At 42.3% G+C, this 25,550-nt stretch overlaps 3 protein-coding genes across 7 annotated transcripts in view; 2 read left to right on the forward strand and 1 right to left on the reverse strand.

Moving 5' to 3' along the window:
* The first annotated feature begins 294 nt into the window (after positions 1-294).
* On the forward strand, positions 295-8,344 carry prkg1l (protein kinase cGMP-dependent 1, like). 2 transcript variants are annotated; one of them, XM_070546061.1, is made up of 20 exons: positions 307-662; positions 1,174-1,363; positions 1,472-1,601; positions 1,740-1,903; positions 2,316-2,429; positions 3,672-3,777; positions 3,928-3,991; positions 4,178-4,255; positions 4,424-4,518; positions 6,080-6,145; positions 6,220-6,285; positions 6,368-6,464; positions 6,566-6,705; positions 6,792-6,881; positions 7,042-7,183; positions 7,263-7,426; positions 7,513-7,635; positions 7,750-7,812; positions 7,900-7,966; positions 8,049-8,344. In XM_070546061.1, exons 2-20 carry the CDS (start codon positions 1,177-1,179, stop codon positions 8,130-8,132), a joined length of 2,040 nt encoding a protein of 679 aa, XP_070402162.1. In that variant the 5' UTR covers positions 307-662; positions 1,174-1,176; the 3' UTR covers positions 8,133-8,344. The 2 variants fall into 2 exon arrangements, 1 of the variants encoding a protein (XP_070402162.1); XR_011517009.1 differs by lacking the exons at positions 7,900-7,966; positions 8,049-8,344 and having other exon boundaries at positions 295-662; positions 7,263-7,422.
* A 151-nt stretch (positions 8,345-8,495) lies between these two features.
* acsl2 (acyl-CoA synthetase long chain family member 2) lies at positions 8,496-22,469 on the forward strand. 4 transcript variants are annotated; one of them, XM_015972349.3, is made up of 21 exons: positions 8,496-8,902; positions 9,646-9,717; positions 15,742-15,968; positions 16,051-16,165; positions 16,238-16,302; positions 16,399-16,488; positions 18,251-18,350; positions 18,782-18,960; positions 19,056-19,088; positions 19,252-19,303; positions 19,462-19,535; positions 19,830-19,907; positions 19,987-20,121; positions 20,199-20,333; positions 20,850-21,018; positions 21,095-21,183; positions 21,254-21,370; positions 21,451-21,594; positions 21,673-21,774; positions 21,846-21,917; positions 21,992-22,469. In XM_015972349.3, the coding sequence occupies exons 2-21, from the start codon at positions 9,711-9,713 to the stop codon at positions 22,127-22,129; spliced, it is 2,121 nt and encodes a 706-aa protein (XP_015827835.1). In that variant the 5' UTR covers positions 8,496-8,902; positions 9,646-9,710; the 3' UTR covers positions 22,130-22,469. The 4 variants fall into 4 exon arrangements, 3 of the variants coding, with proteins under 3 accessions (XP_015827835.1, XP_015827834.1, XP_054587386.1); XR_001573935.3 differs by lacking the exon at positions 9,646-9,717 and having other exon boundaries at positions 21,477-21,594; XM_015972348.3 differs by lacking the exon at positions 9,646-9,717.
* The window catches only part of bin3 (bridging integrator 3), a 51,468-nt gene continuing 48,374 nt past the window's right edge, over positions 22,457-25,550 (reverse strand). The window contains exons 8-9 of the mRNA XM_015972352.3: positions 25,317-25,451; positions 22,457-23,682 (exon numbers count right to left, since the gene is read on the reverse strand). Of these exons, the coding sequence (XP_015827838.3) occupies positions 23,536-23,682; positions 25,317-25,451 (282 nt within the window). The 3' untranslated portion in view covers positions 22,457-23,535. The remainder of the gene's footprint in view (positions 23,683-25,316; positions 25,452-25,550) is intronic.

Raw genomic sequence — 25,550 nt, forward strand, 5'->3', positions numbered from 1 at the left:
CCCGAGAAAATAAAACAGGCTTTTAATTTCACAGCCGAAATACCCCCAAATACCCCGATTAGACTTTTGTGAAACAGCTTCAAGTTTGCTTGTTTTAAATATATCGCCTTTGTTCTTATTTTTATTATGTTTCCTCACGAACTCACACTTCCATATTCGAGCAAAAATGAATTTGACACAAAACAACGCTGAGTAGCAATTACATTGAATTGCAATGTGTTGCCAAATAAAACATATAAAATAAATCACAGATTAACGTAAAACGGACCTATTGAAATGGAGCACAAACGCCTCATTGGACAGAAGAAGGAGCTATCAGAGTGCACACAGATAACCTTTGATTTGTTTTAGCTGGGGGGAAAGGCTATTCTCAGTTTGACGCTCCCCATTGGTTCCGATGGACTCCGAGGACCGTCTGACCCAATTCGGATCCAGTCCACGCATTTGTCATTACCTCTCCCCTCCCGTATGGATGGTCTCCGAGATGTTGGTCACGTGACTGCCTGTCTACGCTGCCTGCTCAGTCCCGGCCAGCAGGAGAAGCATCTTTCACTCGGGCACTTGCAGGAGAGATGTACACACCTGTCGGATGGACGGAGTCAAATAAGCACGCACTCACGGGAGTGAGGAAGAGGTACTGATCGATACCCAGACTGCACGTGGTAAGTGATGAGTGTCTGAAACACTATTATAGTCTTACTGGAGCATGCAAAACACATTTCATTTGTTATCTATCTATCTATCTATCTATCTATCTATCTATCTATCTATCTATCTATCTATCTATCTATCTATCTATCTATCATCTATCTATCTATCTATCTATCTATCTATCTATCTATCTATCTATCTATCTATCTATCTATCTATCTATCTATCTATCTATCTATCTATCTATCTATCTATCTATATATCATCTATCTATCTATCTATCTATCTATCTATCTATCTATCTATCTATCTATCTATCTATATATCATCTATCTATCTATCTATCTATCTATCTATCTATCTATCTATCTATCTATCTATCTATCTATCTATCTATCTATCTATCTATCTATCTATCTATCTATCTATCTATCTATCTATCTATCTATCTATCTATCTATCATCTATCTATCTGTCTGTCTGTCTGTCTGTCTGTCTGTCTGTCTGTCTGTCTGTCTACAGGTGATGGGAACTCTTCGGGACCTCCAGTTTGCCCTGCAGCTGAAGATCGAGGAGCTCCGTCAAAGGGACACGTTGATAGATGAGTTGGAGCTGGAGTTGGACACAAAGGATGAACTCATCCGGAGACTGCAGGAAGAGCTGGATCGTTACAGATCTGCTTTGTCCCTCCCAGGACCTTCACTCACTGCAGGTACGTCGAGTGGGTGGCTTTCTTGTTTCGTGTTTTAAAAGTAGTGCCAGAGGCTTTCCACCTGACCTAGAAACCTGACTTGTTACCTTTTCCCCCGTTCTTCCCCAGCAGCTACTGCAGCTCAAATTGAGGACAACCGGCTAAAAGCTAAAAGGCAGACGGTCTTGCCAGAAGCCTTCATTTCAGACCCCGTGACTCTTGAAGTGGTTTCACATGGAAACCGTGACAAAAGCCAGGAGTAAGAGCACACAGTGTTCCCACAGTTCCCACCAGCACTGGGGACAATTTGAAGCGTTATTTTCAAACATGGCATCCTCAGTGACCAATGGCGAGAACTAACAGGTGTTATACCTTTATGGTATCTTTACATCCTCAGATCCAAGCTGATCCAGGCGGCGCTTTTGAAAAACGACTTGCTGAAGAACCTTGCTGAAGAAGAAATCAGAGCCATTGCTGCCTGTGTGCATCCCACCACCATCAATAAAGGCTGTGTTGTCATTCAGGAGGGGACCACTGGGGACCAAGCTTTTGTTTTAGAAGGCAAGTCATCTTCTCCGTATAATTACAAGCTTCTCTCTCAAAGTTCATACAGGTGATGTGATTTAGCCAGATCTGATAAAAGAATGTAATCGTTTTATTTTTCATTAGAGTAGATGAAGCTGTTGAGTCCAGCAACAACACCAGAATAAGAAATAACGTGGGTGCTTTTAAATGCCAACATTTATGTGAGGAGACCGTATGTACAGTCTATGGAGGAGACAGGAGAGAAAGGTTAATGCTCTGATAGGAATCAGCGTCGCCGCTCCGAGATTTTACTGAAGTCATTCACACCATGTGTTGTTTGCACAGAACATCTCGCTCTGGGGAAAGTTTTAACAGTCACTCAACGTTACTCAACAACAAAAAAACTGCATTGTGTGCGTGCTCTATTTGTCTTTCCTGTCGTTAACAGAAGGAAGAGTGGACGTGACAAAAGATGGACAGAAGCTGCTCACTCTTGAGCCGGAGGACATGTTTGGAGAGGTGTCGCTCTTCTACAGCTGCACCCACAGCTACTCTGTCTCTGGTAGGTGTTTCATCCAATAATCCGTTTAATAAATGGACAGATTTATCACCGGAGGGCTATGGTTTTATTTTTTGGTTTGGAGAGGATGTAAATAATTAATGCAGGGGGCAGCATCACAAATCAGTTTTTTTGAAGACTTATGCTGAATTAGAAATCAAAGAGCTTTTGGAAACCTCAGACAGCACTGATGGTCAGATGCTTTTCTCTGGGATGTGAGGAGTTTACAACACGCTGGGTCTCATCTTCTCTCTGCAGCCCAACACTGACCCCTTTGGATAGCTTCCTCTCAAACCCACATTTCCCAAAAAGTGTTCAGTGCAGGCATCTGATCCCACACTCCTGCTGGAAAACTTTCCAAGCCGGCCTGGTTCCACAAATGAGTGAATGTGGAAGAGTCAGTTTAAATTGAAAAATAAAAACACACTCTCTCTCTCTCTCTCTCTCTCTCTCTCTCTCTCTCTCTCTCTCTCTCTCTCTCTCTCTCTCTCTCTCTCTCTCTCTCTCTCTCTCTCTCTCTCTCTCTCTCTCTCTCTCTCTCTCTCTCTCTCTCTCTCTCTCTCTCTCTCTCTCTCTCTCTCTCTCTCTCTCTCTCTCTCTCTCTCTCTCTCTCTCTCTCTCTCTCTCTCTCTCTCTCTCTCTCTCTCTCTCTCTCTCTCTCTCTCTCTCTCTCTCTGAGACCATCAGTGGGTTCTTTGTTTGTGTGGTCTCTTTCTTCTCAACACTGATACAGGAGCAGATGTTTCCATGGAGCCATAATCGTCATCAGAAGCTGAGTTTGAGATGGACGTGAGAAGCATTTTTATTATGAAAAGATTCCAGGGACGCAAATGAAGCCACATATCTGGTGATAAAACAAAAGTAACTGTGTTCAGGGGTTGATTAGGCTCTCAGGGCTGCACCTGTAAATGTTGGATAAAATTAGATCGTCTGGAGGATATCTACTTATGTTTTCAGGAAGCTTCTTTGAATCAATCAATATGGCTCATTATTAATTTACACCACATTCAAGCTTCATTATAAAGAAAGAGATTATTTATGGCTCAGAGACTTAGATTAGAGTCATCTTTAATCTCCTCCACAAGGAGAAGGAAGATGTTTTATTAGATGCTGTCCAGGAGGACTAAAGTGTTCAGCCACAATAGCTGCAGGTGAAATGTGTCTGATGCTTTAGATCATGTTTATGTCTGAGTGTGGCTGACATAAGCGTTGTCGCTTCTTCGTTTGGTGTCTTTTTATCTGCAGCACAAACCAATTGCAAGCTGTGGGTTATTGATCGCAGCACCTACCAGACTGAACTTACACGATGTGGTCTCGATCGCTTTTCTCAGTCAAAGGATCTGCTGAGAAGGTTGAAATGAAAAAAATGATCTATTTTTTTTTGTTCTAGATCTTAAACTGGCTCATAAGTATGTGCTCTGCAAAAACTGCTAGCATACTCTTGTGTGTGTGTGTGTGTGTGTGTGTGTGTGTGTGTGTGTGTGTGTGTGTGTGTGTGCAGCCTTCCCTTCCTGCAGTCATTGCCAGAGGATGTCATCATGAGGATGTCTGATCACATGAAAGAGGTACAAATGAACTTCTTCCTTTGATTGTGAGCAACCAGGCCCTCTTCACACACCACACGGTCCACCTGTACGTTCAAATTTCAGCTTCTTTTCTGTTGTTGTTCACAAGCAGATGCAACAATTACCTCTAAGGCAATCATTTTCTTTTTTCGGTTTCTTCGACTGACTTTCGCTTTTCATTTATAGACTAATTACACAGACGGTGACTTCATCGTTCGACAAGGAGCCACAGGAGACACCTTTTATATCATCAGCAAAGGCCAGGTAAAGTTGATGAGATGAGATTTTCAGAGAAGCAGGTTCATATTGTGGAAGCCAAATGTCAGCACAGCTATAGAATCATTTTATGGTGGTGATAATGGACTGGAGCCCCCATCTGCAGTGTTCTTCACTCTGTTCTCCGTTTCATTGTCTGTCTTTTGGATTTGGTAGGTGAGTGTGTCGGAGAAGAAGCCAGGACAGCAGGAGGAGACGCTTCTGACTGAGCTCTGTGAAAAGCAGTGGTTTGGAGAAAAATCCCTGTGGGGGTAGGAAGAAATTCTAGTGATACTTTTCAAGATGCATAAAAACTAAAATTTATTTTAAAATGCTTTTTATTAGGGATGTTAGTTATTGTCTTCTTTACTGATATCCGATGTAACGATAAAGTATAACTCATAATTTTTGATACCGATATAAACCAGTATTCGTATGTGACCCCCCCCCATCACTTTAGGTAACTAACATTTATCTCCTATCAAAGGTTTCATATAATTTAAAACACACATTTACCTTGTTGTTGTTGAATGAAGGCAGTTTGGGGTGTCTAACTTAGCAAACCTGAGTCTTTCCCATTTCCAATCTGCTTTCCTTTGTACATTATTAATGCTGTAATGGTCACGGGAAAACTGTTCATTCAGAGAAAAGCTGGTTTAACACGTCATCAGCAGACACATCTGCACATCACCTACTTCAACATCGGCAATAAATAAACGCTGGTCACCATAATGCTAACAGCAGAAAACGCTATTCCAAGCGACTGCTAACACTAATGCTCACCCAAGCTACAGCGAATGCTAGTCTGAGCTACTGCTAATACTAGCCCGAGCTACAGCTAATGCTAATCTGAGCTACTGCTAACGCTAGTCTGAGCTACTGCTAAAACTAGCCCAAACTACTGCAAACGCAAGCCTGAGCTACTGCTAGCACTAGCCCAAACTGCTGCTAACTATGCAAACTGCTTGCCCAAGCTACAGCAAATGCTAGTCTGAGCTACTGCTAATGCTAGCCTGAGCTACTGCTAATACTAGCCCGAGCTACAGCTAATGCTAATCTGAGCTACTGCTAATGCTAGTCGGAGCTACTGCTAACACTAATCTGAGCTACCGCTAATGCTAGACTGAGATACTGGCAACATCCTTATTGGACAAGAGAGAAAAAAAAACAAAGAAGAATGTTGGAACACCACTGATTTTCCAGGAAGTACTGATTTTCAGACTATGACGGATGTCAAATATAGATTCATAGCTTTCGGTCCTTGTCACTTCGTCCCTTGCTTGTCCACATTGTCTACACTAATGCACCAACAGTTTCATGCTACACAGAAGCTCAAAGAAGTTTTCAGTAGTAAAAAAAAACATCTTTCTAGGACACCTTTAAACATCATCTGTGCAAAATATGACAACTACTTCATTTTAGGTTCAGCCAGTTGTTCCAAACAAACAAACAAACAAACAAACATATCTCAAAAACTTTGTTTGATCTGTCATAGTTTGACATTTTGATTGAGAGGAGAAGTAGCTGAAGAGATTGATGTATAAAATAAAGTTTAACCCTCCAATCCAACCCCTTAAAGCTGAGTGTCAAGCAGGGAGGAATTCTGTCCCGTTTTTAAGGTCTTTGGTGTGACCCGATCGGATTTGAACCCTGATCTCCCAGTCCCAGGGCGGACACTAGGCCACTGAGAAGGTCAATATGAGTGTAGTATGTGAAAGTTGTGTTATTTAAAGAGTAAAAACCGTTATCAATTATGTCTGTTATTACATTTTAATGCCAGTATCGGATGATAATATCGGACATTCCTAATTTTAATCATTTTTTTTCCATCAGAGAAGAAATTCACACTGTGAGTGTGGTGGCTGTGGGAGAGGTGACATGCTTACTGATAGACAGAGAGTAAGTACTGGCAGATGTTCTCCTATTTGGTCACACCATAAATCTAGAGAATCCTCACTAAGTTTGTTTTTCAGGACCTTCAGAAACATTATTGATGAGTCGGTGTCTGACAGCAGCCAGGGCAGCGAACCCAAGGCAGAGTAAGGATTTCATCAGTGTCTCATTTTGCATCTTTGGAAAACCCAGAAACACCAGCTCATCCTTCTCCTCACTCCCCGTCAGGCCAATGGAACACCCTTCCATCTTGGAATCCTGCACCTTAAGTGATTTCCAGATTGTTTGTACTCTGGGAGTTGGGGAGTTTGGTCACGTAGACTTGGTAAGGGTTGATCTTAAAGCAATCTCACAGGTCCCCTCTGCTGCCTCGTTGAGATTCCCTGTTCCTACGTGGTAAAGTATTGATTCTCTTCCTGCTGTCAGGTGCAACTAAAGAGCAACATCAAGCATTTTTTTGCCATGAGAGTCTTGAGGAAGAAGCAGATCCTTAGCAGAGGTCAGGGCGAGCGTGTCCTGAAAGAATGCAGCATCCTAATGGAGGCCCATTGTCCTTTCATCGTTAGGTGATTCAGCAAGGTTCTAATTCTTCCCGTCTCAGCGACACGATCCAAAAACATCTAACACGTTTCCATATTTATAATGATGACAGGTTGTATAAAACCTTCAGGGATGCTGAGCAGCTGTTCTTTTTAACAGAAGCGTGTCTCGGTGGGGATTTGTCTCATCTGATGAAAGACAGGTGAGTTCCTTTGAACAAGAGAGAGTTTCGTCTCTTGGATTTTTGTATTTCAGCGTTAATTTTTTACATAAAACACTTTAGTCAGTGTTTTACCTTGCTTTACAAACAAACCCATTTGTATTGATTTATCCTGAATCCTCACTTCTTTGCAACGTCTCAGAGGACATTTGGACGACTGCAGCGCCAGGTTTTACACAGCTTGTGTTGTTGAAGCGCTGACTTTTCTCCATCAACGACGAGTCGCCTACAGAGACATCAGGCCTGGAAACGTTGTTCTGGATGAGCGTGGTTATGCTAAGCTGGTAACCATGATTATTTTCAAGCACTTCATCTCATTTGACAAAAGCTAACGCTGATTGTACGAACGCGTGCTGTTTGTAGATCGGCTCCAGATGTATGAAGAAGGTTGAGATGGGTAAGAAAACCTGGACGTTCTGTGGTTCTCCGGGCCACGTGGCACCAGAAGTCATCGTGAACAAAGGCCACGGTGTATGTGCAGATCTCTGGTCACTGGGTGTTTTTGTGTATGAGCTTCTGAGTGGTGGGTAAGCTCAGCACGTTCGATAAACTGTTGTTTTTTAAACTTGTTTGGATTGAAGGGTTCCTGATTGTGTTGGGTTTTCCTCTCCAGCCTCCCATTCAATGGCTCTGACCCATTAAAGATCCTCACCGCCATACTTCAAGGCATCGATCAGATCGAGTTCCCGAAGATCATCAGCAATGACGCCTCTGATTTAGTAAAGAGACTGTGCCGGTATAAATACATCTATATTGCGTGTGTGTTTATTCCACCTCTGAGGGAAGAAAGCCTCGTTGTTGTTTCCTAAATCCAGTTTAATGGTGTTTTATTTGCTCCTTTGTCCCACAGGAGCAATCCCACAGAGAGACTGGGAGGCCAAAAAAATGGGGTCAAGGATGTTCAGAGTCACAAGTAAAGCTGTGGATGTATTAATCTAAAATGTTCTGCCTTGTCCTTGGAGACGCGGCCTACAGGATTTGGTTCTGTGTTTTTGTTCAGGTGGTTTGAAGGATTCAGCTGGGATGGACTTCGTAAAGGAACACTGACACCCCCAGTTATTCCCAGAGTGAGACACATTCAGTTTGGATTATGGGTTTTATTTTATAACAGCTGATTTAAAATTTCTGCTTTTTTTTTTTGTCTTTCAGGTTTCACATTGTCTGGAAAACAGCACATGTGCTTCTTATACCGAGTCATCAGCGGAGCAGATCACAAACTGGGAGGATTTCTGATGAATTTCTAATGAAATCATATTTGGATTCAGTATTAATCCTCCGATGATTGTTTAGTACTCTGTATGATACATTTTCACAGTTTTCACTGGCAGGATCTGCACAAACTGAGCTCAAACTGTTTTTTTAATGCAAAAAATATACATAAATTAGAGTTTACTGCCACTGAAGCAGTTCAGTGTAAGGCAATAAACACACAAACTTGTGTCACACTTGGCTTCTTTCGCTCTTAAATCTCAGTTCTCGCGGTAAAAGTCGAGTTTTGGGGGGCAGAGCTCCCCATGACATGAGTACTTGAGGAGTGACATCAGCATCCTACCAGAAAAACTCCAGGAGAAAGAGGGGAAAAAACACAGGAAGTGGTTGATCTTTAATTTCAAGATAAAGTAATTTAAAGCAAAAATAATAGAACTAAAATGAAAATGTTCTTGTTTTGAAATAACACTTCACACCACATTTTATATTTTAATCAATTAATAATATACAGTTTTCTAACTTATAAAATACTCTGGTAAAATGTTTAATTACTTTTATTCTATTGCCTCAAAACCTGACATTTTACTTTAATATTTATCAGCCAACATAGATCAATATTTTAATTAATTTTAATCAAATAGCAACTCGACAAACAAAGCTTTATTTTGAAGGTCTAACCGGAAGTGAGTGGATACTATGTTTAACTTGATGTGTAAAATTCCTGTGGAGCTCCTGCAAAACCCTCAAATCTAGAAGCGCAACTTAGATGAACTTCGATATCTGCGTTTTCTCAGGTTAGTTTTGTTTGTTTGTTTTCACTTGTTTACTCGTTTGTTTGATTTTATTTAGATTAATGGTCTTAATGTCGATGCTCAGGAATAATGAAAGCTTTTGGAGCCACTTCCCGGGTTTCCAGCCTTCCTAACAAGAGTGTGTTGGAGCTTTTTACAACTCAGAGGGGATGAATGAACCAGTAAACTCACTTCTGTTGTGGTTTAATTCTTTCATTTAGTGAAAAGATTAAGAAAATTATTTTAAATTCTTCTGTAGGATAAATAATATATTTAGCTTTGTACTGCAGGAAAAAAAACTCAACAAAAACACTGAAGATAATTTTTAAGGAAGCTTTTGTTTTTGTAGGAAACCAAAAAGTGACACAAAACAATTAAATTTAACAAACATTCCCCAAATATGACAGAAAGTATTATATTTACAGGGTTTCGATTAAAATATACAGAAAAGAAAATGTGTAACAGAAAGAAAAAAAATCTGCATATTTTATAATTATTTTCTACTTTCCATTTCAGGTATATTTGAGTTGTGATTATTTGGTTTTTGAGGAGCAAATTACAGAATTATTCTCATGTTCCTGTTTATGTTAAAACAATATAGAACATCATGTTCCACAGACAGTTTTTTAGTCATTAATGCAACCACAGATTGTGTCATTATGTTTTGAGTCAACTCAGAAGCTTTAGTGCATTATTTCTGCAAAAGGATCCTCAGCAAATTATCTTTTTTTTTTTTTAACTGACAGGCCCTTCCTCTGGAGGATTCTTAAAGAAAACAATAATGTGTTGGTTCTAGTAGACATGCTGGAAGATGGAAGGTATACAAACAATCACTCTCTTTTCAGGAAAGTTCTTATTGTTGCATTTATGCATAATTCCTGCTTCAGCTCACAGAAAACCATCCTAACAGCTTTCCGGAATAGTCTAGCATCATTTTTCCCCCCCATTTGTTCATTAAATGTCAGCTCTCATAATCTAAATCTAGTCAGTGCTGCAGTAGTTCCAGATTTTTCTGCTGCAAGCAAAATTTTCATTTTTTCACAGAAACACTCTATTGTGCGTTTAAACTTTGTGGAAACGAGAAGCAGAAAACAAGATCAATATAATTTCTAAAACAAAGGAATATTTTAGCTGTTGTTATTTTATCCTTTCATTTTTCGCTCAGTTCTGCTTGGTTATGAACTCTGTTTTGTTCCCTTGCGACAGTTTAGACTCCCTAGATTGTAGCTGTGAATGTTGGACTAAAAGTTTCCTTTTTAAACATATTTTAATGCATCTTATTCCCATGAGACAATCGGCTTTCTCATAATAAAAATAACTTCATCTAGTCTGAACTAGGATCAGATTTAAGGAATGTGAGTCAGGATTTCTGCTTTTGCCTTTGAGCAATTTCAGGTGGGGTCAAAAAGTGTTATTATTATTATTTTTATGTGTTTGTTATTATTTGTTGAAATTTCTTCCTTTATTCTGATCAATCCTGAAACATGTGACACTGGAGCTGCTCACAGAGAGCTGGGTTTGTGTTTGTTGGACAGTTTTCGTGTTAAATCCTGTTCGTCATTAAGCAAAGCAGAACAGATTTAAATCTTTATTATTTTTATTATCATGTTTGAATCTGTGCTGCGTAGTCACCTGCAGATGCTCGGGGAGGAAAAAGGCAGCACACAGGTTGCATTGTTGGTGGGAGTCCTGCTTGGGAGAATTTGAGACCTCTAGACTGTTCAGCATAAAATAAAAGATTTCTGTGCAGAAGAGTGTTTTCCTTATTCATTATGTACATTTCCCCCTGCACAAAGAAAATAAGACTTGTTACAATCTGTGATTTTTCCTCCTGACCACAAAACACTGGTGTGTTTAGTTCCACAAGCGTGCAGAGTCCAGTACTTCTGGTCTGCTGGTGTCCTAATGAAGTGCAGAAGCTTCTCTCTCTCTCTTCCCTCCATTCAAAAGCCTCGTCCTGCTTGGTGTCACCTCCTGTAGTTTTCTGGGTCATTCCCCAGCATAGCTCCCATCCTCACAGTAGCTAATGCTCACAGCTGTTTCTCACACTCCAAGACATTTAGTGCTGTTATTCACTGGAAATGTGCATTCAAGGGAAGGAATGCCCCTTAAGTTTGTCTTTACTCTAGTAAAAGAGAATCTGTATTTGTTCACATCTTTCCTGCCTGTAAAACAGGAGATCTGTTGCAGCCTGTAGCCTTCAGTGCGTTTTCACACTCTGGTGCTGGGATGAGAATTTACAGCTGGCAGTTTTAAGAGTGAGATGGAAACCTGATTCCCATTCCCCACTTTTAGAAGGCTGCACTGGCTTTTTTTATGTAGTTTCACCTGACTGTGGTGAAAATGTTGCCAAATGCATTCCTGAGTCCTGACATCTGTCATCTGGTTGTAGTTAACACACAAAAACACATGAAAATCAGATCAGGAAGTTTTATTTGAATCTGGGAGGGAACAAGAACATTTGATGCTGCATTAATTACATTTATTGTAATAATAATATTAGTTGAATGTGTTTTACTTACAAGCTGCCTGAAGTCCTTGTAGCCTTTTAAATGGTTTTAATTGTTCTTTGGGCTTTCTAAAGATCCTTGAAAGTTTTTGCAACTTTTTGCATGTTTCTTGTAGTTATTTCATGTGTAGTTTGTGTTTAAAAACAAGGTAATTGACTAACAAAAGCAGAATTATCTGTTTTAAAACAAAAACCTATCTACGTTAGATGTAATCTACACATATCTCTTATATGTATCTATTTTTAGTGAGGATTTACATGCAAACATTTGCTGCATTTCTTTTGTGTGGCGCAATTCAAACTTGTTTATTTAGCATCCAGGAAACCACAGAGAACATCTCAGCTGGTAGAAGTTAATGTTAGCATTAGCAACTCCACCACACAGCAGAAGCTCCTCCAGGCATGTGTTATTTGTTTAATGTTGCAAAGCAAAGGGGCTCAGTGGTCTAGTTATGGTGCTGTTAGCCTATCAGGAGTGAGATTTCTGAAAATCAGGAAATAAGTCTCTAAATCCTGCCATTTGAAGCTAGTTTCTCCTCAGGCTGACTTCTACGTCCTCAAACAGGTGCACCGGAGCTTTTTTCCCACAGAGAATGACTTACATGGCATTCGTTCCTACTAAAGACCACACGTATTTAAAATATGAGTAAAGCTGACCTTAAAAAATTGCATTTATTGTCTGGCTTTTAGTATCACATCATATCGTATCGTCTTTATTGTAATACGTATCACATCGCCAGATTCTTGCCCATATACACACACACTCGCTGGCATTATGTATCATTTCTGACTGTTGACTTTCAGACGTTCAGATTGGTGAAATGCCTGATGCTTTTTTAGAACCTGTTTTTGGTTTCTGTGTCTGACTCCTGTGTTTGTCTCAGCTTGTTAACATGTGCACAGACATGCTGATCGCCACAGGCTGGCTGCTGCATACCTGCTGTCACCCTGTGAACCAGAACTCTGCAGTTTTAGAGCTGTGTGTGTGTGTGTGTGTGTGTGTGTGTGTGTGTGTGTGTGTGTGTGTGTGTGTGTGTGTGTGTAAAAGAGAGAGCTCTATGCCAGCTTTACAGCTATTTACATCAAAATCATGGATTAATCTATTGTTTCCAACAAAATTCAGGTTTGATCCTCTGAAAAGTTTTGGTTTTTCCCCTCAGCAAAAACCCACACAGACTGAAGGATCATTTGTTTCCTTCTCTGTGTTTGTTGTTTCTTTTGGGGAAATGAAAAGCTGGGCGCACAGTGGTCCTTGTCTGGGCTTCGACAATGATCACGATGAAAGAGAGTGAGAGATGAGGGAGGGTGGGTGGGAGTCGGAGGGGGGAGACAGGAGAAGGTCTGCTGGATGCTTTCTTCACTAGACTGTCATTTTTTTCCAATGCCAGGTCTCATAAAGCCTTTTGTTTTCCATTTATTCACCGAGTGAACGCCTCAGGGATCACCAGCTGCTTTGCTGCTTCAGCAGGTGTAAAGTGGAAACTAAACAGCTTTAGCTCTCAGAAAATTGCTGCTTTAAGAAGATTATAAATCCTCTGAGGAGAAATGTGACCTTGTCACACAGGGAAAGGATTCCCTCCTGGATAAAGACAAGGGGGACAGGACTGATGTCACTTGTTTGACCTTTCTTTCTTCAGCTGGAGAGAAAGTAGGTCAAAGTTCAAAGGGGTAGTAGGAGGCGGTGGAACGGAGTGATTTATGAGTCGGATTGATTCTTTTTGACAAGGATGAAATGAGGTGTTTCAGTCAATTTCTCTACAGAACAGATACATCTCCTCTCATTAAATTCAGTAAAGTCTGGATGGTTCCTCCCCCATCACCCCATCCCACACCCTCTTCCGTCACCCCAAATCCTTGTCCCTCCCTTTTGGATGAAACTGTTGCAGAACTTGACTGAGAGTAACCTCGGCGCATGCTTCCGTTAAGCCAATCATTACTTCCTGATGTCTCTCCACCGCCCCTCCCCTTATCAGCCAGGCTCTTTTCTTCTCCTTTTTTTTGAGCACTGCCAAGTTTCACTAGACTGCTCCGGTTGGACTCCACACGTGCAGAAGCGGAAATGTTGCATAAATGAGGAGAAGTAGCTGCTGAGAGCTCTTAGTAAAGGCTGACAAAAGCAATGTTGATTGAGTTGGTTGAATCAGCAATGCCACAAGTTGTAAATAGTTTTATGGTTGATACCAAATACGTTTCATGACGTTCTTTTCATAAAATCCCTGTTAAACAGTTTTATTCTTGACATTTTCAGTACCTTCCAGAATGAGCCGTTTTCAGAGCTCTGTCACTAAGCTGGAGCAGGCCACACACACCCACACCCCGCTCGAGCTGCTATAGGCTGAGAAGCTCTGATGTTGGTAGGGGTTCAGAGCAGAGCTGCTGCTCATTCAGCATCTCTCTCTTGCATGTGAGAGGTGGTTCAATTCTAATTTCCCAGTGTAGCATCATGAAGGAACTGTTTTCTGACCTAAAGGTCCCCTCTCCTCAGGAAGAACTAATCTTTTTCTGATATGCTCAAGGCCTTTTGATGCCTCTGCATCTAAACTGTTTTAACTAGCTATTTGCCTCCCCCTACAGCTCAAGAGAAGAAAGAAGACCAAAAACTCTTCTTCAATTAAATAATGATCAAATACATGTGTTAGTCCAAATAATCATGTAAAGATCATGTTAAATCAATCAAATCAAATGAGAATATTAATTACTTGATATAATCCTATGATAGTATTTTAATAAGTAATATAACTTTTAAACTACACACTAGACTGATCACATGTAATGTTAATCACATGACACATTCCTTTGTCTCTCCAATCAGAGCTTTCCTTTCTGATGCGTGGCATGATCTGTGCGGTGTTTATATTTGTGTTCATTTTTGATTCGACCATAAATCAAAACATCTGAATTAGAAAACTAACTCCCACGTCATCCTTAACTCAGTTCAAACGTTCTAGAGTTGCGAGCCGGCCACTCGTAAATTTTTAACCACAAAGAACCTAACGACAAGCTGGAAAATAAACCTGTTGCAAGCTCCACCTGACGCAACGCTCCTTCAGAGTAAAAGCTGAACTCACTGACCCTTCAGGGTCCCCAATGACGCTGTGAACCAACTGCTGCCTACCTGGGGGCATTCCAAGACTAGTCTGTCGTACCGTACGCTGTTTCACCGGCTTCTGTACCAAAACAGGGTTTGAGAACCTGGCATTCTGGATCTACACGGAGGTCTCCGCAAGGGTATGTAGCTCTGCAAGATAGCGTCTGAATGTGGTTTTTGAAACTCCAACCATAGTTTAGAGCAAAACATTCGCTCCCACACAGAACTATGGCTTCTCCGGAAACGAGGGTTCTGATAACAACATTCCACATTCACACCATCCATTTAGCCTCATTCACAACTAGATCCATCCATCACATAGTGTTTAAAGTTAGAGTTAGCCTTGTTTTAAATTGTTTAGAAATAAATCTTCTTAAATGTTTAAACTAGTCTCTCTCTCTCTCTCTTTTTGACTCTGGGTTATTACGAAGTGTTACCTAATCCCTGCAATAAAAAGTTCCGATCTTCTGATTAAAGGTAGTATTCAAAGATACATCAAATTGATTCCATATTTTCTATGGAATCTCACATTTGATGGTTTCCTACGTAAGATGTAACTATTGAGCCTTTACACCAGTTTGTGACATCACAAATGGGGTATTTTTGAAACAGCTTGTTTTGGGATCATAAGAAAATAGAATACAGACTGACAGGTTTTATTTCACGTTTGGAGTGTTTATAGAGGTGGTAGCGGCCCAAATGGCAGTGCAAAAGGTGAATTTTGCATAATATGTCCCCTGTAGGGATTCTGTTCATTAATCTGGGTTGAGGGAAATGGTTTAAGATTGACTTTGGCCTTGTGGACTTTCTACTGAATCAGATTTAGCAAAAATAAAGGAGATTCATTTAAAAAGTGCTAACTTAAGAAAAGGGATCTTATTTAAAAAATCATATTTGCTATAAATTCAAATGTCTTTGTATTATTTAATATTTCTAACCTTTGTTTAACCAAATGCTATTGAAATAAACTTTTTCTGAGAGTGGTGGGAGGGGTAGAGGGGATTGAACCAGCAACTCCTCTTAAGCTTTTGACAAACTGTATCACAGCAAAAACAAAAGCAAAAATAATAGAAAGGCAACAGTTTCAGTGAGAAAACAAATAGTTGGGTCAAACTTATTTAAATTCCCAAAATGCCAATTCTCACACGTCATTGCTTCCCGCCTTCTTTTCCAAGTCAGCAGACCTAAACTTCTATTTATGCACCACATCATTTCCCCTTTTTTTCACTTTCATTTTTCTTCCAGCTATGCAGTTCCAGGAGTGGCTGCGGTCACTTTGCTCCCACGTAGGACTGAAAGTGTCTGAATCGGAGGAGGTCTGGAGTTTGCTGCCGTCCTTGCCCTCCCTCTCCCTGTCCACCTCTCTGCTGAGCTTAGGAGCTCTGGCCTCCTTCACCGTGTACTGGCTGGTGACCCGTCCTCGGCCCTTGCGTCCCCCTTGTGACCTTCAAGCCCAGTCTGTTGCTGTCGGCGTGAGTGGCTGATCACAGCGTTATGTAAAGTCATCATCATGGGAGTTGTTTTGTTCTCGGTTAAGATTGAGTTTGTTTCCAGGGAGATCCGAGCTGCAGGCGATCCGCTCTGCTCAAAGACGACACGCTGCTGGAATTTTGCTATGATGAAGTCAAGACGGCGTATACTATGTTCCACAGAGGTCTGAAGATCTCAGGTGAAGGATGATGACAAGTTTAGCATCATCCTGGATCATGTCAGTGTCTCACAGGTGTCTTGTGACCTTCAGGAAACGGTCCGTGTCTGGGCTTCAGGAAACCAGGTCAGCCCTATGAGTGGATCTCCTACCTCCAGGTTAGATATGTTTTTAATTTCATTCCTGAGCCCCAGGATCACGTTGGTGTAATGGGTTTTCTTCACTGAGAAGTGACGGCGTCTCCAATCTTTCAGGTGGCTCAGGAGGCACAGTGGATGGGCAGTGGTATGCTGGCGAAAGGCTGCCAGAAGTATATCGGAGTATTTTCCCCAAACAGACCTGAGGTATAAACTCATCCTGGCTTTAGATTGAGCTTCATTTTTCCTGCAGGTCATTACACACCCCAACTGCTCCTAATGCACCTGATGCATGGTGAGTATTAGCTAGTAATTTATGCAGATCCTACTAAAGCAATGATCTTAGCATTAGGAAGCAAATGGATCAAACCACTGAGTCATTTAAAATCGTGTTTTAATTAAAAGGTAAATAAAGATTAATGCAAGAGTCAAATAGATGCAGTCCACACAGGAAAGACGCTGGCATCAATTCTTGTAGTAAAGGGTTCAAACATCATTTTAAACAACAACAATAATGTACTTGTATCTTCCTAAAGCCTTGTTGGCATGTTTAAAGCGACCCTAATGGCCATACGTTGGTACGGTCTTACTCAAACACACATATTCTGCCTGCTAGCGATGATTTAGGTATGTAATGCCCCCTATCAACAGGGAAAACACACATAATCACTTTAACGTTCAAATTGATCGCAACACACTTTGATGAATGAGTGAACAAGTGTAGTTTAGAAGCAAAGATCACTTGGAAAAGTTGATTCCATCCATAAACAAACGATGACACAGCAGTGTGCTTTGGCAAAATTAAGACTGGACACTTAAAAACAAATTCAAGAATAATATTTTTTCTGCCGATGAGATCAAAATGATATTTTATTGTTGTATCTCATTAAATCCAAACTGTTGTGAAGAGCACGGTAGTGGAGCTGTGATGATTTGGGCCTGTTTCCACCCACAGCTCCCAGTGGTTTAGCACTGTGACTGGTTTTAATATTTCATAGTTTGTTTATCTTATAAATGATTGGTCACCCTGGCAGCCGGCGCTGGGACCCGGTGCTGTTCTGGAGCAGGTTGGGATACAACATCCCACGTGTTAAAACACTCGGTTCTAGCCAGCAGGTCTTCTACTGTTGTATTTATAACAAGCCACTGTTACATCTAATGAAATATGAGTTCTCACATATCTCAGTGATGCACTGATTAAATACATCACGCAACAGAGAACCTGATATTATTGGATTTTTTTTACATATAGACAGTTTTCCATTTCAGATTCCGTTTTCTAGCCAGGTTGTTCTTACGTTTTCTGTATTTTTCATCATTCTAGCTTGATGTAGCTCCTTGTCGATGCTCTACCTGACAGTATATGAGCTTTAAGAGTTCTAATAATAATAAATGTCACACACACACACACACACACACACACACCACCACCACCACCATTTTGATGTGATCTTTATTTGTCCTTCCTCAAAGTGTGTATGTGTGTGTCTCTTAATATTTATAATAAGGTGTGTGTGTGGTTGCATTGTGTTAGCAGTACATCTTACAGAGCAATATCTCTGCTTATTAGCTCATTTTTATTAAATATATACATCAAGCACTTTTTCTTCTGTCATTTGTGTCGACTGGCTTAATGAGAGGCTGAGCGCTCCGATGGAGCAGAAAATTAGCTTTTACTTTCAATCCACTCCCTGACTAAAGTCTATTTACAACACAACTGTTTTTATTTTGCAGGTGGGAAGCACCTGACAAAACATCCATGTCCCCACACACGCACGCACGCACGCACGCACGCACGCACGCACGCACGCACGCACGCACACACACACACACACACACACACACACACACACACACACACACACACACACACACACACACACACACACACCAGTATATCTGTCAGAAAAGCTGGGAAAGGACTGAATCCTTGTAACGATGGTGCCTTGTCTCCCTCTGCTGGTGACAGTGGATAATCTCAGAGATGGCCTGTTACACCTACTCCATGGTTCTGGTGCCGCTGTACGACACACTGGGGATGGAGGCGATGGTCCACATCCTCAACCTTGGTGAGATAATCTGAAATCCAGTTCAGTCTGGCATGAAATGAAATCCCCCACTGATGGAGAAATGAATGAACAAAGTTGAGACATTAAAATGAACAAGAACAAAGTTAATAAGTGTGCTTAAAGCAGCACTGTTAGAAAACAAGATTTAACTGAATACTAAACCAAAACAGTTTCAAACGTATCTTTTTATCTGGTTCTTTCAAAGACATTTCTAATTAAATGCTTGTTTGAATCGGCCTAGATGATTTAAACAGGGTACATTTTGAATAATTGAAAATCTAAATGAGATTTGACTTTTTAAAAGACTAAAACTGCACGTGAAGTAACTTAAGGGGATTCAAAATGTTTTTCTTATTTTTTAATAAAACATCCACCCCAGGATTTTAAAGCAGTGCTGCTACATTCACTCACTCCTGTTTCTGTTTGCCCAGCTGAGATAACACTAGTGATCTGCGACCGAGAGCAGAGGGCGGCGTGTCTGCTGGAGTGCAAAGAGAACGGCTCCACTCCGAACATCTCCTGCCTGGTTCTCTTCACTGACTTCAGCCAGGCCTTCGCAGAGCGGGCCAAGAAGTGTGAGGTGGAGGTTTTGAAACGGGACCAACTCATGGTGAGTGGGTGTTGGAAGCACTAAATCACAATTATCTTAAACGATGAAAATGATGTGTAAATTGATGTGAGCGCTTGTCTTTTTGCACATCCCAGGAGCTGGGAAGGCAGAACCTCAAAGATCCTGTGGTGAGTGTCCAGGCCAGAACAGCTAACCCTTTAAATGCCTGCCTGACAGCCCCTGTCCCATAAGATATCATTAACACTCGCTCGTTGGGGGATTCAGAGTGGAGGAAGCCCTGAGTCATGTTCTCTTCTTATTTATTTATTTATGTATTTTGCTGCATTGCAGCCGCCCCAGCCTGAGGATCTGGCAGTGGTTTGCTTCACCAGTGGAACCACAGGTACGTCTGATCCCAGATGTCTCCCCGTAATTACACCTCTCTCCCATCATTAGGGAAACGTCCCTCAGTGCCCACTGACAACCTCTCTTTAAGCTACCACTGGAGGTTCCTTTGCTGTGCGGGGCGCTGCTGCAGTAATCTCTTGTTTATTTATCCAGGAAAGCCCAAGGGAGCCATGATCACCCACGGCAACATCGCCTCCAATACTTCCTCTGTCATTAAGATCCTGGAGGTCTGTCTAAACTTCCACCTCCTTGTCTAATTGAGAACAGCCTCACAGCTCGCATAACTTCCCATCCTGCATGCTTCTTAAACCTGACCCCCCCCCCCCCCCCCTGCTGTGTTTAATGGTATGATTAATTGGACGTTTGATCACCCCTGTTGCTGTGAGGTAGTTTAGCTAATTGCTCGTCCAAAGATTTTGCTGTTGAATAGGCCGTGCAGCGTGTTTGATTGCCCTCGATGTCTGACAGTCCTCTCTCTCTCTCGTGCTTTTGTTCACTTTACACGTCTTGTTTCCTCTCAGGGTTCGTTCGCGATCACACAAGAGGATGTGTCCATCTCATACCTGCCGCTTGCCCACATGTTTGAGAGGATGATTCAGGTAGTCGATTCTCTTCGCAGATGTATTTTCCCAGCAGGTCTTTGCCTCTGAACCGCAAATAAAATCATTTGTACCACAGCTCACGATGTACTGCTACGGGGCCCGAGTAGGATTCTTCCAAGGGGACATCTCTCTTCTTATGGATGACATTAAAACTCTCAAACCCACCCTGCTTCCTGTTGTACCTCGGATACTCAATCGCATCTACGATAAGGTCAGAGAAGTTCAGACGTTTAAGTTTGCTCCAACTGTGAGGAATCTGCTGAAACGGACTGACTCGTTTCTTTAAAGATCCAGGGTTCGGTGAGCTCTCCGTTCAAACGGCTCCTGCTGAACTACGCTGTGAGGAGGAAGCAGGCGGAGCTCCGTGACGGCATTGTGCGAAACAACAGTTTGTGGGACAAACTGGTGTTCAACAAAATTCAGGTGAGCTTCTGGAGCCTTTAGGTGCACCACTTCCTCGATCGTCCTGGCACGTGTTTATCAAAAGATCTGGCTAGTTTACTGTGAACTGCTTTTGAAAATCATATGTCGTTGATTTGATTGTCTTGTTGCCAGGCAGAATCAGTCGATTTTAGTCCTAAATGACACATTTTCTGTGAATCTAACTTCACAGCTTGAACCACCTGTGTTTTTAAAGTAGCTCTTGCATTACAGCTGCACATGTAAACAAGCAGCCTCACAAATAGCAACGATTCGAGTCCAAACTTTCTCAGGAGAAGCACAATAGTTCCAGCTATTGATGCCAAAATCACTCGCAGCATATTGGCCCTGTGGGAGTGTATTGGAGAGGCATTCACACATGCAACCAAGAACTGAAAGATTTTGGCTCGGTGCTTTTATTCAGATGGGAAACTATGACCGAGGGTACAATAGTTGAAACAGAAACAAGCTGGGATCCATGTCGGGATGGTACGCGAGTGGTTTCGCTTTGTGTTTCAGGCCAGTTTAGGAGGAAACGTTCGATTTGCCCTGACTGCCTCGGCGCCCATCTCCCCCACGGTCATGTCCTTCCTCCGAGCCACTCTGGGATGTATGATCTGTGAAGGCTACGGACAGACGGAGTGCACTGGAGGCTGCACTTTCTCTTTGATAGGGGACTGCAGCACGGGTAAAAAAAAAAAAAAAATTGGTTTTAAGCTGCTTTGCGCCAAATCTCAGCTGATGAGCAGATGTCTCTTCCTCAGGCCATGTTGGCGCTCCCGTGCCGTGCGCCATGGTGAAGGTGGAGGACATCCCTGAGATGAACTACTATGCAAAAAACGGAGAAGGAGAGGTGAGAATTTAGGAAAGGCGACACCCTGTTCCCAGATATCCTCATAAAACAGCCCGTCTTTATTTTTTAGATCTGTGTGCGTGGCCCCAGTGTGTTTAAAGGTTATCTGAAGGACCCAGAGAAAACAAAGGAGGCCTTGGACAGCGACGGCTGGCTGCACACCGGAGACGTGGGCCAGTGGCTCCCTGTAAGACTAAACAATGATGCATATTTATGTACTATCGTTTCCTGTGAGCAAATTAAAGTCGAACCCATTTCCTGCCTCAGAACGGCACATTGCGCATTATTGACAGAAAGAAGCACATCTTCAAGCTGTCCCAGGGCGAGTACGTCGCACCAGAGAAGATAGAAAACGTCTACCTGCGTTCTGTTCCCGTCCTCCAGGTGTTCGTCCACGGAGATAGTCTGCAGGTAATGGAAAATTGTGTTTAATGTATCTCCCGTGTCCAAGGTGAATACTTCACGTTCTTCTGTGTTTTGTGGCTCCAGTCTTATGTTGTAGGAATAGTTGTGCCCGACAGGGAGGTGTTTATGGACTGGGCCAAGGAGCGCGGATTTGTTGGCTCCTACGCGGAGCTGTGTCAAAATCCCGTGAGTCTTATTCCTAATTCTTAAAAAGATCTCCATTTAATGGGGTTTGACATGCTTTATCCTCCCAACAGGATGTAAAGAGTTCAGTTTTAGAAGACATGAGAGCCGTGGGGAAGGAAGCGGGCCTCAAGTCCTTCGAGCAGGTGAGTCGTCGCCAACGACACGGCTGGTCTTGCTTTAATGTCAACAAGCTAACAGGAACTTTGCATCTTCTCAGGTGAAAGACCTTTATTTGCATCCGGAGATGTTCAGCGTCGCCAACGGCCTTCTCACGCCTACCCTGAAAAGCAGACGAGCAGACATCCGCAGAGTGTTCCAGGAGGAGCTATCAAGCATGTACAAGACGACAATTTAGCTAAACAGACCGCCTGAGGGCCATGGCGTCCAGAAGGGAAGATAAACTAGTCCTGCAGAGCCTCGTGTAGAAATGTACAGTAGGAGACATTCTGACTGATGGGCGTCTAACGAATCCAGATCAGGGATTTGCCAGATTCTGGGGGATTACTTTTTAGAAGCTACCTTCAGAAACCTGAAGTTGGGTATTTTTACTCTGCAAGATTAAGGGGATGTCATTATCATTACTGTAGGTTTATGTGTCCTCGTATCACCATGACATAAGCTCAGTGGTCAGTCTGGATTCATCATCGTTTCGACTTTCAAAGATGTTAGAAATAAAGAGAAATTTTGTCTCAAAATTAATTTACTTCATGATTGACGACACATCACAGCTGAAACATTTACCAACGTACAAATCAAACTACAGAGTTCCCTTAGCTGTGTTAAAAAAAGATGTAAAAATAAATAAATAAATGCTGATTAGGAAGAGCACCTTCATTAGTAAAATTAACGTGGAACACAAACTCAGAAGAGGAAAGAATAATATACTTGTGAGGCCACACAATAACAAACCTTCATGAATGTGGTGTGGTTTTCATACTGAAACTCAGCCCAAACCACGGGTGGAAACAAAAGAGTGCAATAGCAGTATGACTTCGTCCAAAATCAAAAACTGGCATCCATTCCTGGTGTTGAGGGTGAAGAGAGACTTTCTAGAATCACAGCAACGTGTGAGCGTCTCTGCTAACACACTCCAACCAACAATAGAACAAAGGACTGGAGTTAACAAAAGAAAAGTGTGTGTCATGTGTGGTCCCTCCCACTAGAGGGAGTGCCAGCATTGGTTTTCCTGGCATCTTCCTTGGATCCTGAGTGTCCAGAGACATTCTCACTTCTTACACTTAAAAGTCAGGATCACGTAGGCACATTATTGACAGGTGATGTTTAAAATGATTAAAAGCCCTTAAAGATAGCTAAAGATAACCAGAAAAAAGCCCCAGATCTACAACCGTTTCAGAGCTAAGTAATAAAAACTACCTTTAACAAACTTTAACGGCTGATTAGACTAATAACAAACTGGTTTAAATTTTATAACAAGGCTGGCAAACATTGCCAAAACCCTGGGTAGTGTAATCCTGGCAGAATGAACGGAGTCCTTTGCTATGAACATTAAAATAAACTAAAAAACACAAAATATTGGCTTCTGAATTGTCAGAGCTGAGAGTTAATGTGGCATTCAGCTCCTTCGACTTTCTGCACAGAGAATGAAACATGAGCATGTAGTGCAAGAGGAATGGGGGGGGAGAAACAAACTGATAATCAGGTTAAGGCCGCTGCTGTCCGCTTGAACTCCAGAGGAGCTTACAAAGGGCCGTCCATTCAGAGGCATGAAGAGCACACGTCCCCACATTCAGCCTTCCTGCGTCAGTCGTCAGCAACAATGGACAGAGCGCGCAGCTCGGTGAGCTTGGCCTCGGTCTCCCTCTGCCTCTGCTCGTCCGTCAGCCCGCCCTGATCGATCTGGTCTGTTAACTCGCTGAAGATCTTGTACATTTCAGTGAAGTAGACTACCTGGATGGTGGAGAAAAGATAAAAGTCGAGTCGTGCCTTCAAAAAATAGATTAAAAAAAAAAAAAAGCCTCTAAAACAGAACTCTGCTCCACCCGCACAAGCTGATGGTTCTCTTCCTCACACAGGCTGGGCTCCTAATGAGAAGCGATCTGAGTGAAGGGAAGAGGGAGCCCACATGAACTACTCTAACAAAGCCCCCAAAACCAGCACTCAGTGGACTGCAGTCTCGCCCGATCCAAACAAGAGATAAGAGTGTTCACTGAAGAGCCTTCTTGACACTTCCCACCCCTGCTTCTTCCCCTCAATGCATGAGTCAGGCTGCTTTAATGATTAATAGACCTTAATCACATTACAAGACTCCAGAAGGGTAGGCAGAGAACGGAGGGACTGGGAACCCCTTGGAACCCACAAGGAGGCACGTTTCAGTATTTATTCACACGATGCTCATGAGCTTACCAAGTGGACGTCTCTGAAAATGGCACTGGCTCATCAGAGCAGAACTATTAAGACCAACCAGGAGGAAAAAAGTTTGCTTTTTCATGTAAATGGTCACGACAATGCAAGAAGTATTTGTGGACTTAGAACGTTGCAGTAGGCATTACCGACAGCAGCAGCCAAGAGGAGTAATGTCAGAAACCACTTCATACCAGCTCTGTCTGAAAGATGTTGCCTGTTTACACCAGAATTTGCCACCTAAACCACACGAGTGGGCCGTAAGTATTGGGTTACCGCTGTTTGTAGGGGTAAAACGGATACATGCCTTTTCCTCAAAAGCACCTTGTTGAAAGGGCCAACGGAAATGTCCACATGACAGACCAGACCAGAGTGTCCTCCATACCCAAAACCACCGTACAATTACCCGAGTCACCGTTGGGAGGGAGGCTCGCTGTGGCCTTCAGGGTGAAGCTCAACAATCTGACCTTTTGCTGAGGATTCATTCAACATCAGCCACATTTACTCAATAATTTGAATCATAACAGGTCCATGAATGATGTATGTCTACAGAACGAGGATAGGCAAAACCATCTTTGACTTTTTAAATAAACAAAACACGTAATTCCTCAACATCTGCATAAGTTGTGGACCAGTCCCAGGGATCTGCTGCTGGGTAGAAGGAAACTGTCCATAAGGTTCAGAATCAGGTCCGATCACCACTCACTTTTGTTTAATAAAGATAACACATCAAACAAACAAAACATTAAGAAGATCCGTTTACCTTCCCATCAGATATTTGTACCACATGAGCTAATCTGAAGTTCAAAGGCCACCACAGAACTCCATCATTGTCATTAGGTCGGAGATAATCGGGTTTACTCATTAGGAGAGTGCCAGCGACTGACCCAAAGAGGAAATGACATGACTGTGAAGTCCACGAGGAGGGAGGGGGACATGGCGGCGCTAACTTCAGACACGCAGCTGCTTAAAGATCTAGCTTCAGGTTAGAGGAAAGCCTGCAGGACGGCAGTGGAGCCAGACAGGCGAGGCCTTCCTCACAACAGTGTGGGTCGTCACCGTGGGGTTAATCACGTTAGGACCACAGGGCGGGAGACAGACGGGCTGAGATAAACACACACAGCTGGAAGGGTGTGTCTGCAGCTCCGACAGCCTCCGATCTCCTGCAGAGGAGCACCAACCTGTGCACGGATGAGAGCCTCAAAGCTGGGCTGGAAGTAGTCGATGCGGCTCTGGTAGAATTTGGGCATCTCGTCCAGCAGCTGCTGGTTCTTGGCCTCAAAATCCTCCTTGACCGGTCGGAGCTCTTCTTTAGCCTGGAGCGTGGAAGAAAAGAAAAAAAAAAGCAGAGGTCAGCGCCTGACGGTTCTAAATTTAGAGCCGAGAACACCGATGTGTGTCGTTTAAATCACACG

This window comes from Nothobranchius furzeri, chromosome 17 (genome assembly GCF_043380555.1).
Source record: "Nothobranchius furzeri strain GRZ-AD chromosome 17, NfurGRZ-RIMD1, whole genome shotgun sequence".
Classification (NCBI taxonomy): Eukaryota; Metazoa; Chordata; class Actinopteri; order Cyprinodontiformes; family Nothobranchiidae; genus Nothobranchius; species Nothobranchius furzeri.

Coding starts and splice junctions, on each gene's coding strand:
- prkg1l (XM_070546061.1), top strand. CDS start 1,177: ATGGGAACTCTTCGGGACCTCCAGTTTGCCCTGCAGCTGAAGATCGAG. Junction 6,706..6,791: donor CATTGTCCTTTCATCGTTAG/GTGATTCAGCAA, acceptor TAATGATGACAG/GTTGTATAAAACCTTCAGGG. Junction 7,967..8,048: donor CACCCCCAGTTATTCCCAGA/GTGAGACACATT, acceptor TTTGTCTTTCAG/GTTTCACATTGTCTGGAAAA.
- acsl2 (XM_015972348.3), top strand. CDS start 8,875: ATGAACTTCGATATCTGCGTTTTCTCAG. Junction 20,334..20,849: donor TGGTGTTCAACAAAATTCAG/GTGAGCTTCTGG, acceptor TTTGTGTTTCAG/GCCAGTTTAGGAGGAAACGT. Junction 21,595..21,672: donor TCCACGGAGATAGTCTGCAG/GTAATGGAAAAT, acceptor TTGTGGCTCCAG/TCTTATGTTGTAGGAATAGT.